The 12517-nt window shown below is 39.2% G+C and overlaps 1 protein-coding gene across 4 annotated transcripts in view; it reads right to left on the bottom strand.

Moving 5' to 3' along the window:
• Nucleotides 1-12517, bottom strand: part of USP24 (ubiquitin specific peptidase 24) — a 115091-nt gene that overhangs the window by 66382 nt on the left and 36192 nt on the right. For all 4 annotated transcript variants that reach the window (XR_006283190.1, XM_043520519.1, XM_038412987.2 and 1 more), the window contains exons 8-13: nt 11810-11875; nt 9803-9877; nt 8293-8451; nt 7082-7196; nt 6406-6509; nt 173-280 (exon numbers count right to left, since the gene is read on the bottom strand). Coding sequence is in view for 3 of the 4 variants with exons in the window: in XM_043520519.1 (XP_043376454.1) it covers nt 173-280; nt 6406-6509; nt 7082-7196; nt 8293-8451; nt 9803-9877; nt 11810-11875 (627 nt within the window). In the remaining variant the exon portion in view is untranslated. The remainder of the gene's footprint in view (nt 1-172; nt 281-6405; nt 6510-7081; nt 7197-8292; nt 8452-9802; nt 9878-11809; nt 11876-12517) is intronic.

Below are 12517 nucleotides of genomic sequence, written 5' to 3'. Positions count from 1 at the left end.
AATCGACAGCACAATGGGAGCCGAGTTATTTAAAATAAATATTTTAATCTTCACAAAGTCATATTATAGGTTTCAAAAGAAATTTGTATTTAGAAATGTTATTTGTAGACTAGATGCTCAAACATATCAACATTCCTGTTTTAGTAAGAAATTTAAATTCAGATACATTTACCTTCTGAATAAGGACAAACAGATGATTAAGCTGATCGGAGCTGAATTTCACAGCAGCTGCAGCAATAATAGTATGTATATTTTCAATCACAGTGGATGATTGTCCTGACTAAATAAGAGGGGAGGAAATGAGAGACAACAACTAGTTCTTTGCAAGGAAGAGAAAGTCAAGATTACACATATCATGTAAAATCCTTTAGATGTCTGAGCAACCATGGAAAAAATGAGTATCGCCCCATCTCACGGAAATAGAGAATCATTCTAGAACAAGACAGGACAGTACTCTCAACCTACCAAACCCCCAAAGGTGGTTGAAATACTGTTCAAAAACAAACAGTTGATATTTGTGAGAAATGCTATGTTAATTGTATCTAGGCAGATACTGTAGAGCAGGAGTAACTGACTTTAAATTAACTGCTCACTCTTTCAGAAGTATTTTCTATTTCAGTTTCTATTTCAAGAACTAGGAAAAGATGTGCGAACACAGGTGTTTGCAGGATTTCCACATCCTAGTGGCCACCATTACAGAATTTTGATTGCCTCAATTAAGGTAGGATGGTGGAACCCATAGAAGTAGAACAAGGAACCACGTTCCTCAATCCATCCATCAATCTGCTGAATGTACAGCTGTCAGTTTATTGCTTGCCAAGATGTTCAGTCTAAAATTACATATGGAAATACTTTAACATTTAAACAGGAAGGTATTGATGCTATCTGCAATTGTCTGGCACCACTGCACATAGAAATGGCAGATCTCGCCTCTCCATACGTACATCCATTTTCCAAAGCTATTCATGGAAGTTACGTACATATATAGAAATGTTTTTTCTGTTTATGAACATTAAGGCCCCGATTCCTGCACCTCTACAAAGCCCCACTGAAACCACTGGGATTCCCTCATGAGGAAAATTATCACAATCCTTGAATCTCACAGCCTTCAAACTCTCACCAGCAATATAAATAAGTAGCTTTCCATAAACACTTCTCCCACCCCAGTCATCCATCTATACAACCCAGTGAGTGCTTGACAGATGAAGCAGGTTTTGCACAGTGACCAGAGAGTTACTAGATCCAGGCTCTGTGGGATACGGTAGTGGAAGAAGTAAAATCCAGAATCAAAGGTTCTCAGAGAAAATATCTTGTTAACTGCTCAGTTCCCTTTACAGTGGGGGAGTTGCAGCTGAAGTACTTCCATTGCCTGCAATGGTGGCAGTATCTGCGACTCCTGTGCTGGAACTTTCCATTGCATTACATGGGAACACAGAATGAGCATCGGAGGCTTTCACCAGATGGGAGGGAAAAAATGAAAATTGAACTCAGTGACCTGTAGGTTTCTACCATTATGAGAACAGACGTGCTGTTAATTTAAAATCTGGCTTGGGAATCCCAGCTCCAAAAACATAACCCTGATGAACCTAAACTGCATGGTGTCATCCTGGTTTGATGCTGCATCAAAAAGTGGAGCCTAAACCTTCACTCTACACCAGCTGCGGGGGGCAATCAAATCTTTTTGATGTCTCCCAGAACACATTTCATCACCCTGTATTCTTTCTTTTCTGTGCATCTCTCTAAACCCGAAACTAGGTTTGCTATGCTTCCATCCCTTCCTCAACATCATGCTTCTTCCAGGTGTCCTATACACCCTAGTCATCCTTGCAAGTGACCATGAAGTAATAAACACAAGCATGACACCAAATGAGGCCCATGGCTAAACTGCACCACTCACACACTTGCTTCTTGGCACATACCACCCACTCCATTTACAATATACACACCCCAGGGCAAGATTTCACACACTGGGAAACAAACACAGATATAGCAACTTGTCCAAGATCAGAGCAAATCAGTAGCAGAGCTAGGTACAGAAACCAAAACTCCTGCTAGTCTGTAGTGTTCTAACCACTAAGCTATGCATCTCCCTAAAAATAAAATAAAATAAAATCAGAAATAAAAATAGGAAAGAGGAGATTTGGGCCAGAATATCAGTAGATCCCAGAAGGAAGCATGAGGAAGCTGTAGCATTCAATACAGTTCCTGTATTCAGAAGACAGGGTTTATAATTGAGGGAATTAAAATATCACGTTGAATGAGAGACACAAGGCAGGTGAGGTAATACCATTGGTGGAAGGGACAAGCTTTTGAGATTCACACAGCTCTTCCTGAGATCTGGACAATGACATGATAATCATTCAGATAAAGTGTCCTGTTTGGCTGCAGCCAAACAGTTATATTGAAGCATAAAAAAAAATCTTTTATTATGATTTTACACAGTAAAAAAATTGATCAACACTGAATGCACCACTACACACTAGATTAATCAATCAGTAGCAAGAAGTGGGGGAAACATTAAAAACAAAATGCAAATAGTTGAGTGCCTTCTATGCAAGCTCCAAGAGCCTTCAAGTTCAGTAGTGTACAGAAATGTTACTCTTCAGGCAGAGATGACACACTCAATCTTGAAGGAAATGGAGGAAAAAAAATCAGCTGCTTCATTTGTGTAACATCTTTAAAATGCTGCATTGACTTGTCCTCGTCTGAGGTGATGTGCTGTGTCAGCAGCTACCAGATCACTAAAAAAAACCTAGGAAACTTCACATGAATATCATCCTGTACAGGATGTGAAACCAGGCCAATAATATAATGCTAATCTGAACACGCGATAGTGCATTGACCAGCCAAGCTATCAACAACTTCTTTACATTACACACTGGGAATTTTGAACAGAACCCAAAGTCTAGTTAAAATCTAAGTCTTCCACCAACATTACACAGTTTTACGCTCAGGGCACTCTATTCACACTCCCTCCCCATACCCCCACTATCATATTTAGACTCTTCAGAGGGAAGTGATACAAAGCCTCTTAATACAAAGCCATATCACAAACAGGCCAGCAAGAAGACAAAGTATTACAGCTGAGCTCAGAAGTGCAAGATGAGTCATGTCAATGTTACAGCTTCACTGAGCAAGAGACTTGCTATCATCCCCAATCCTACTGTAGATGTATACAAAGTGTCCAAAAAGCTTAAACTATTTAGTACAAAATATAAAAGGCTAAATTGTTTCTGTGTTGACTACGACATTGCACTAGCATGTTAAATTTCAGACCAAGCAGTTTTGATTGAGAGCTTTCAAACAGCAGTTTGCATTAAGCATTTGAGAATCATTTTCTACACATTGATTAATGTGAGTGTAAAAAGACTAACAGATTATTGTCAATAGTACATATGTAATAGAGTAGAAATCATTAAGAGGCAATTAATAGAATTTGAGCTCCCTCTATTTAAAGGCAGATAGAAAGTTGGATTCAGATTCATACCTTCATTCAAGAAAATTAAAATACTAAAGTATGGTCATAGGCTAATATAATGTTTCATCCTTTATTTTAATATCAAAGTTTTTTGTAACTCTTACATTCACTATAAAAGCATAAAAAAGGGTATCAATGAGAAGCCTATTTAATTTATGTGAATGTGTTTTGAGAGGTTAACAGAATACTTGACTAAGTGGTAAGGGTGCGTGGGAAACGGGGGAGAGGTTTTATTTGGTTTAGATAGTAATAACATTTTCAATACCTCATGATCCCTTCAATTGCCTTTTGTGACACCCCCCCAAAGTCATGGCCCACTGGTTGAGAAACACTGAGCTAGAACAAGGAGTGCAACCTTGAAGGGAGAGATGTTTATTAGGAAATAAAGATTAACACATGTACAAAATAAACAGGAATCTAAACTTATTTAGCTGAAGGCAGTAGTTACAATAGTAAGAGACTGGAAAACATGTACATGTTAAGGCGTTCTTTCCCAGAAGCATTTTTGCTGCCAGAGCCATGGTACTCATGAGGTAAGTGAAATGCTAACGACCATGGCTGAAAACTGAATGCAAGGACTCAAAAACGTAAGAATGTAAGAATCAAAAAGGCTGACAAAGGAGGTGCTGTCATCATCATGAATAGGTCGGAATATGAACAAGAGGCTACTAGGCAGCTCTCCAACACCACTTTCTACAAGCCATTACCCTCTGATCCCACTGAGGGTTACCAAAAGAAACTACAGCATTTGCTCAAGAAACTCCCTGAAAAAGCACAAGAACAAATCCATACAGACACACCCCTGGAACCCCGACCTGGGGTATTTATCTGCTACCCAAGATCCATAAACCAGGAAATCCTGGACGCCCCATCATCTCAGGCATTGGCACCCTGACAGCAGGCTTGTCTGGCTATGTAGACTCCCTCCTCAGGCCCTATGCTACCAGCACTCCTAGCTATCTTCGAGACACCACTGACTTCCTGAAGAAACTACAATCCATCGGTGATCTTCCTAAAAACACCATCCTGGCCACTATGGATGTAGAAGCCCCCTACCCAACATTCCACACAAAGATGGACTACAAGCCATCAGGAACAGTATCCCCGATAATGTCACAGCTAACCTGGTGGCTGAACTTTGTGACTTTGTCCTCACCCATAACTATTTCACATTTGGGGACAATGTATACCTTCAAATCAGCGGTACCTGCATGGCCCCACAGGATGCCAACATTTTTATGGCTGACTTAGAACAATGCTTCCTCAGCTCGTCCCCTAATGCCCCTAACTCTACTTGCGCTACATTGATGTCATCTTCATCATCTGGACCCATGGAAAAGAAGCCTTTGAGGAATTCCACCATGATTTCAACAATTTCCATCCCACCATCAACCTCAGCCTGGACCAGTCCACACAAGAGATCCACTTCCTGGACACTACGGTGCCAATAAGCGATGGTCACATAAACACCACCCTATACCGGAAACCTACTGATCGCTATTCCTACCTCCATGCCTCTAGCTTTCATGCAGATCACACCACACGATCCATTGTCTACAGCCAAGCTCTACGATATAACCGCATTTGCTCCAACCCCTCAGACAGAGACAAACACCTACAAGATCTCTATCATGCATTCTTACAACTACAATACCCACCAGCTGAAGTAAAGAAACAGACTGACAGAGCCAGAAGAGTACCCAGAAATCACCTATTACAGGACAGGCCCAACAAAGAAAATAACAGAACGCTACTAGCCATCACCTTCAGCCCCCAACTAAAACCTCTCCAACGCATCATCAAGGATCTACAACCTATCCTGAAGGACGACCCTCACTCTCACACATCTTGGGAGACAGGCCAGTCCTTGCTTACAGACAGCCCCCCAACCTGAAGCAAATACTCACCAGCAACCACACACCACACAACAGAACCACTAACCCAGAAACCTATCCTTGCAACAAAGCCCGTTGCCAGACCATCATAGGGCCTAATCATATCAGCCACACTATCAGAGGCTCGTTCACCTGCGCATCTACCAATGTGGTATATGACATGTGCCAGCAATGCCCCTCTGCCATGTACACTGGTGAAACTGAACAGTCTCTACGTAAAAGAAAAAATGGACACAAATCAGATGTCAAGAATTATAACATTCAAAAACCAGTCGGAGAACACTTCAATCTCTCTGGTCACACGATTACAGACCTGAGAGTGGCTATCCTTCAACAAAAAAAACTTCAAAAACAGACTCCAACGAGAGACTACTGAATTGGAATTAATTTGCAAACTGGATACAATTAACTTAGGCTTGAATAGAGACTGGGAGTGGATGGGTCATTACATAAAGTAAAACTATTTCCCCATGTTATTTCTCCCCCCATCCCACCCTGTACTGTTCCTCAGACGTTCTTGTTAACTGCTGGAAATGGCCCACCTTGATCATCACCACAAAAGGTTTTCCTCCTTTCCCCCTCTCCTTCCTGCTGATAATAGCTCATCTTAAGTGATCATTCTCCTTACAGTGTGTATGATAAAACTCATTGTTTCATGTTCTCTGTGTGTGTATATAAATCCCCACTGTATTTTCCACAGAATGCATCCGATGAAGTGAGCCGTAGCTCACGAAAGCTTATGCTCAAATAAATTTGTTAGTCTCTAAGGTGCCACAAGTACTCCTTTTCTTTTTTGCGAATACTGACTAACATGGCTGCTACTCTGGAGTCTACACTGATATTCAAGTCCATTAATAATGTACACCACAATTTCATAGGGAATGAACAAAGTAATGTGATCCAGCACATAATGGGCAGCTAGATTTTCACTATTTTCAAAGTTAGGTGCCTAAATTTAGGCACTTAAGTTTGAAAATGTTGGCCTAAGTGTTTTTTTAATGATACATAAAATAGAACAATCCTTAAGCTTACCTGTATTCTCCAAATTTTAGTGAGCTCATCCAAAGACAATTTACTGCCCAGCAGTTCAATAATTCCCTTTATGCGGTCACAGTACTGTGCTTGGTCTATATTACCTAATCAAACAAACAGACAGCCAAATTAGAAATTGCGAATAATATAGAAATGAATAATTTAATACAAGTCATAACAAGAAACTTGGTACTTTATTTCAAAGGAAGAATATCAATTTGAAAAGTCATTTCCATCTGAAAATTCTGTGCCTGCTATTATTACAATTCTTAAGATTACTAAAAGAAAAAAAAATCAAGGAGATACCCATCATTTCTCTATTTTTTCCAGCTTGTTTTCTCTGTGTAATTGACAGCATATCACATCTAGTCAGCTTTGAAAAACCTCACACGCTCCTCTAGAATCAGCAAGTGGTAACCTACAAGACCAGCAAAGCTGAAAGTGCAACCGAAGAGGCATCAGCAGACAAAAAGGTAAGAAGTGTGCTTCAGTATGGTTGGTGGTGGTATTCTCAGAACCCTTCTAAATAATCAAAAAACTGTAGAAAAATCCAAGCACTTCTTTATAAAGGGTACTCTATCAGAAAACAATTTTAAAGAGTCCAGTTGACAGTCCCTTGAAGCCTATGACATTCATTCAAAGTTCATAGTGTAAAACAATTGGTAAAAAAGCTTACCTTCTAGTGCAATTGATAGAACAGAGTTTTCAACTAGCCAGTTTAATAATCGGTCTGTATCTATTGCATTCTTTACAGATTTCGATACAGTGCTGTCTTCTATTAATTTGGTTACCTATAAATCACAGAATGTTAAAACTGTTGCTGTATTATATATGTGTCTCTCTCTCTCTCTCACACACACACACACACACACACACACACACTCAAAAGGCGCACTCTCCTGCAAAGCCCCAAAGTAGTACAAGCATCAGGAGAATATAACAATGCACTGCCAAAGGCCAGTTATTAAAAAGAGAAAAGCCTGCTGGGTTCCATTATTACATCAATTTCCTAAACCCATTCTGTCACAGACAGGAGGGCCCTCCTGTACTGCAAACTTCTTTAGATTTACTAAAATCTTATTATTGCAGAACAGGTTTCTTTTTGTGGCTCTCAAATTAGTTCCCTATCTCCATGGTAGTAAACCGTTACACTTCAGCTCAGCCTAGTGATAAAGGTAACCAAAGTACAAGTTCTGAACGAAACCCAAAATGCTGCATTTGTGTAATTTCACGAGGAATGCGATACACTTATGACCAAGGACCCAAGATTAATGATAAACACATTGGAGTTATTGATTTCAAATGACAATTGAGAAAGGTTTAATATATCCCAGAAACAAGAACTGAACCAAGAAAGCCTTCAAATACATTTAATTTGGTGGGCTTTTAAAAAAGCAATTTCTTGGAGTACTAAGATATGCCAGTTTTGGAAATAAGAACTGAATGACTACACCTGCATACTGTAAGTGACATCTGGAGAGGCTGAAGTTAGAGTTTTGCTTTTTTATGCAGTTCCACATGAGGAATAAAATGTTTGCTAACTCGGCACAGCCTTTGGGATACACCTAAGATTTATCTTACTATGACATACCCATGAATGGCCCAGGCATGGCAGAGACTACTGCTCACAAATACAGCTGAAACAATAGTCCTTAGAGAAGACTGATATGACTTGGACTCTTTCCAAGGAAACCACAACCCTTGCATCCATTGCTAACTTGCAAAAATAATTCTTGTTAGACTGAATTCCTTTGTTCTTTGCTTGGAATTAAGACTTCCCTAAGGCCACATGATTTGCATAAAACCACCCCGCCCCTTTGCCTTTCAGACACTACTTTTGGTATAGCAAGAATAGCCTGTCATACTCAAACAAAAATTCAAACTTACTTCTTTGAGGGAATTCATTTTTGCACTGAAGTGGGGAGATTTTAACATGCGCAACAGAATGTCCAATCGTAGATCATCCACCACAGTTACCAGGTCAGGTTGGAAGCGCATACACAGTAGCTTTATAGCAGACAGGAGTTCAGGGATACTAACTAGCCTCTGTTAAAAACATTTTTTTTTTTTTAAGTAATGGCTGTACAGATTTTTAGACATTTTAAGTTCTGTCATGTTTTAGACTTGGATAATAGACACGAAGGGTAACAACAGTAACCTGGTGAAGGCTGCTTGATCTATACTCCACAATACTTTGTCTTTCTGTGAACATCTGGAGAAGTATTACTCACACTACTAGAAAGAATCACTAAGATGACAAAGTTTAGGGATAAGGAAGAAATTTCTGTTGAAAGTTAAACGTGCTAAAATGTTCTAATTTGTAAGATACATATTTCATGTCTATCACTATTTTTTTAAGTGCACAAACAGTAACATTTCCAACACTTCACTATGACTATGTCTACACTGTGCACCTTACAGCGGCACTACTGTGCCACTACAACCATGCTGCTGTAATGTACGCAGTGTAGCCGCTCATTTCTGTCAGCAGGAGAGAGCTCTCCTGCCGACAAAATAAAACCACCCACAATGAAGAGCAGTAGTTTTGTTGGCGGGGGAGCATCTCCCTCCAACAAAGCACTGTCCACAGCATGTCTTTTCATCCATAAAACTTTCATCCATCAGGGGGAATGTTTTTCTCACGTCCCTGACTGACAAAAAGTTTTACCCACAAAATTTCAGTGTAAATATAACCTAAAATGAGCTTCATGAAAAAGACACTATAAAGACTCATTAAAAATAGAGGACAAAATCAGAACAATGTAGAACAAAAATATGTCAGAAGATGTTGAAAGCTAATGATCTCCTCTGATAAAGATCAGCAAACTCTTTTGGAAACAATACAATATTTGTATCTGTAAAGAAATGCAATTTTATATCTGCTGCAGCCAATGCAGAGCAAAGCAGCCATGTAGCCCTGGGATTTTTAATGATATTTAGGCTCTGCTCCACCTTTAAGTCACTTTTGAAAATGAGACCTAGACTCCTTCGTCAGTTAGGTGTTGCAACACAAAGCAGAGCAATGCCTAAATGCCTTTAAAAATCTAGGCTGTAGGGCCTAAAGCTGCAAGGTACTAGGCACCTGAAAGTCAACAAGAATAGAGGGTATTCAGCACCTTGCATGACTGGACCAAGGGGAACATGTTGGATAACTATGAGGGGAAGGTCTTTTTAAATAGGAAGATCTAACACGGAGTAAGATTTTAAAGTGGGTCCTGGTAAGTTCAGCCAACCCACTAGCACAGTTTCCTATTACAAAAATTCTCAGTCTAAATTTAGCTCAAGTGATACTTTCCAAACAAAAACTAGTATAATTTGTTCTCAAGTTATGATGGTTTAGCACTTTTGACATTTACAGTAGTTTCTACATGTATATTTGATATAATCAGAATGTTACCTTGTCTTTTAGGTCCTTCTCTTCCACATTCTGTACATATTTAATCATTTTATGAATGACTGGATCCAGCATGGGCTAAGGAATTTGAGAAAATACAAGGAGAATCATTTTTTATTTTCCAGAGTCAAGTTACTTGGAAGATCTAGTTGCAGTAAAATGAAATACAAAAGCATCTCTCTCTAAAAAGGCCAAAACAACTTAAGATCACATTTACTTTGACTACATAAGCTAACACAAATATGGCATACATAAACCATCCTGCTGGTATGAACAGAGGATGAAGTAATGTAAAGGAAGAAGTCAAAATTTCCCAGATGAATTAACATCTGTACCATAAAATTATCTAGTAAAGAGACCTAATCTTTTCAACACACAACACTTGCTATATGTACAATGAAGTCAACTTGACATCTAGTGGCTTCCTATCTGCCACTCTTCTGAATAGTGACCAAACCCCCCCAAAACCAGTTGCAATATTCCCAGCAAGCCAGTTTGCCTAAAAGCAAGAACTTGTGTTGCTCTCTCTCTGAAGGTTATGAATAGTGTATTGCCAGCATCTAGAAATTATCACACAGCTCTTTCTATGCAAGCACATTTATTCTCAAGGTAAAAATATGACAGAAAAAAACATATAAAAACAATAAATAGATTTAAACAACATACTAGGAGTCACCCACAAGTCCTGCAGGACCCTAGTAGGCCAAAGTCTTTCCAACTCTTTCACAAGAGCTGGGGTCTTTCTGATCCAAGAAACAGGAGAAGGCCCTGAATCAGTTTAAATCCAGTCTTTTTATCCCCAAAAGCTCTTTCTTTGGCTGGTGGTCTCTGGAAAACTCAGTTTGAACCAGTACATTTGCAAACTACCCCAGGGTGTGGTATTTCTCTTAACTGTTCAGTCTCAGTGACTCACTTTAACCGCCCTCACTGTTTTTAGGTTTTAGAGGAGCTCTGGTAGCCCTCCCCCATAGAGAAGAACACAATCATACATAAGCCACTCATAAATTTAATTCAATGCCCCCTAAAGATACTGCATGGGGTTGCAATATCTGCCACAATTTAGCAAAGGTATGTTGATCAGAGGCGTTTCTCTCTAGCAACGTATTTTCCAACTGATGCTCATATACCCACACTAGATCTCAATCACAAAGCTAGGAGTCTAAAGCAAGCCATACTCATTGGGGCAGATTCTTGTCACACCTGTTTTACCATGGGATAGTTCAACTGACTGCAAAGGAGTTGCTTCTGATTTACACTGATGAAGATCAGAAGATTCAGGATTACCATCCTCAGCAAATGAATATTCACATGGTGAGAAACCCTTCTACTCTGTATAAACCAAGAAATTAGGTTGAGATTTTCAACGGACTTTGAAAAATCTCATCCCGTGACTACATAGTTGTAATTAAAAATGGCATTTCTACTCTCTTGGGTAACAAATGGCACATATGGTTTCCTTGTTCTGGGTAGCTCCCCACCACTGTAATATGCAGACATTTCTCTAATGCATGCAACTTTCCTTCAGCCTTTTATGGAGAAAGTATGTTGAGAAATCTTCTTCAATAAAGTGTTCAAAAATTGACATATCTGAACCTGTTGGCTATTAGCCATGTGTTGTGAAAGGCAACTTATTTCCCCACCTTCACTTGTGAATGCATCTAAAAATTGGGTATTTGCACATCTTACAGCACAAAATGTGTCACTCAACCAATATTAGCCTATGCAAAACAAGTATCCTGCACCCTAAACCAGACATGTTTAAGAGTGTTTCAAAATTAACCACCACTTTGATATTAAGTCAGTGATAAACTAATTCAGTTTTCCATGTTAACTTTCCGATTCTCATGCCAAACTTAAGTACCAGTAGTGTTGCCTTCTGGATGCTATTTTTTAAGAGATTCATTTTAACACAGAAAAAATACATACAAAACTCAAGGGAGCAATATAGCTGTGTGTTTCAAAGTTTGTTTTTCTACTTTCTGAAATTAACTCATAAAAATGGTGTTTTACCTGCACTACAGAAGAGTTGAGATACTCTGCACACACCCCCAATGGCTGAACTAATGCAGAGACTGCCTGGAAGAAAGATAGCAGCTATTTAGGCGCAGACACAGTAATCCCTTTCAAGACTGATGATTAAATTCTTTAAAACATAGGTGAAGGTTTACAAGCAGCATGTATCATACATCCCAATTATCCTCCCTTTGCTTACAATTTTGCTTCAGCATTGAAAGGACGTCTTTACTAGTTATGATTGACAACCCGCAGTTCAAGAAAAAGACTTAAAATAATGGCATGCATTAAGTATTGCATCTTTTGCTTGCTAACACAAAGGACCTTCTCAACTTTCAGTGGTTTTGGCCATTTTATGGTTCTGTTATTAGAGAGTCAGTTCATGGTCTGTTTTGGTCCAGTGCAAGAGCCAATAAATGCTTTGATGGTTCATTCTGCAGCACTATAGAGTACAAATGCATGTTCTCTGGTGGAAAGCCACAAAAGAGAATTTCTTTCCCCAAATCCAACATTCACCTTCTTCATGAATCCTATCACTATCTGTCAGACGGCTTCAACAGAAAGTGGATTTCTGTGTAGAACACAATGCTGAAGAATGTTCCTCATGTAGATCAGTCACACAAGGATTTTCCTTCACATATGGAATGAAAAAAATCTTGAGATCCAAGGTTTCCAAATGTTATCAATTTTCAAGTAGAGTGAAGG

This window comes from Dermochelys coriacea, chromosome 8, assembly GCF_009764565.3.
Source record: "Dermochelys coriacea isolate rDerCor1 chromosome 8, rDerCor1.pri.v4, whole genome shotgun sequence".
NCBI classification, from domain to species: domain Eukaryota; kingdom Metazoa; phylum Chordata; order Testudines; family Dermochelyidae; genus Dermochelys; species Dermochelys coriacea.
The sequence above is the reverse complement of the archived record's forward strand: the minus strand, read 5'-3'. Positions and strand labels throughout refer to the sequence as shown.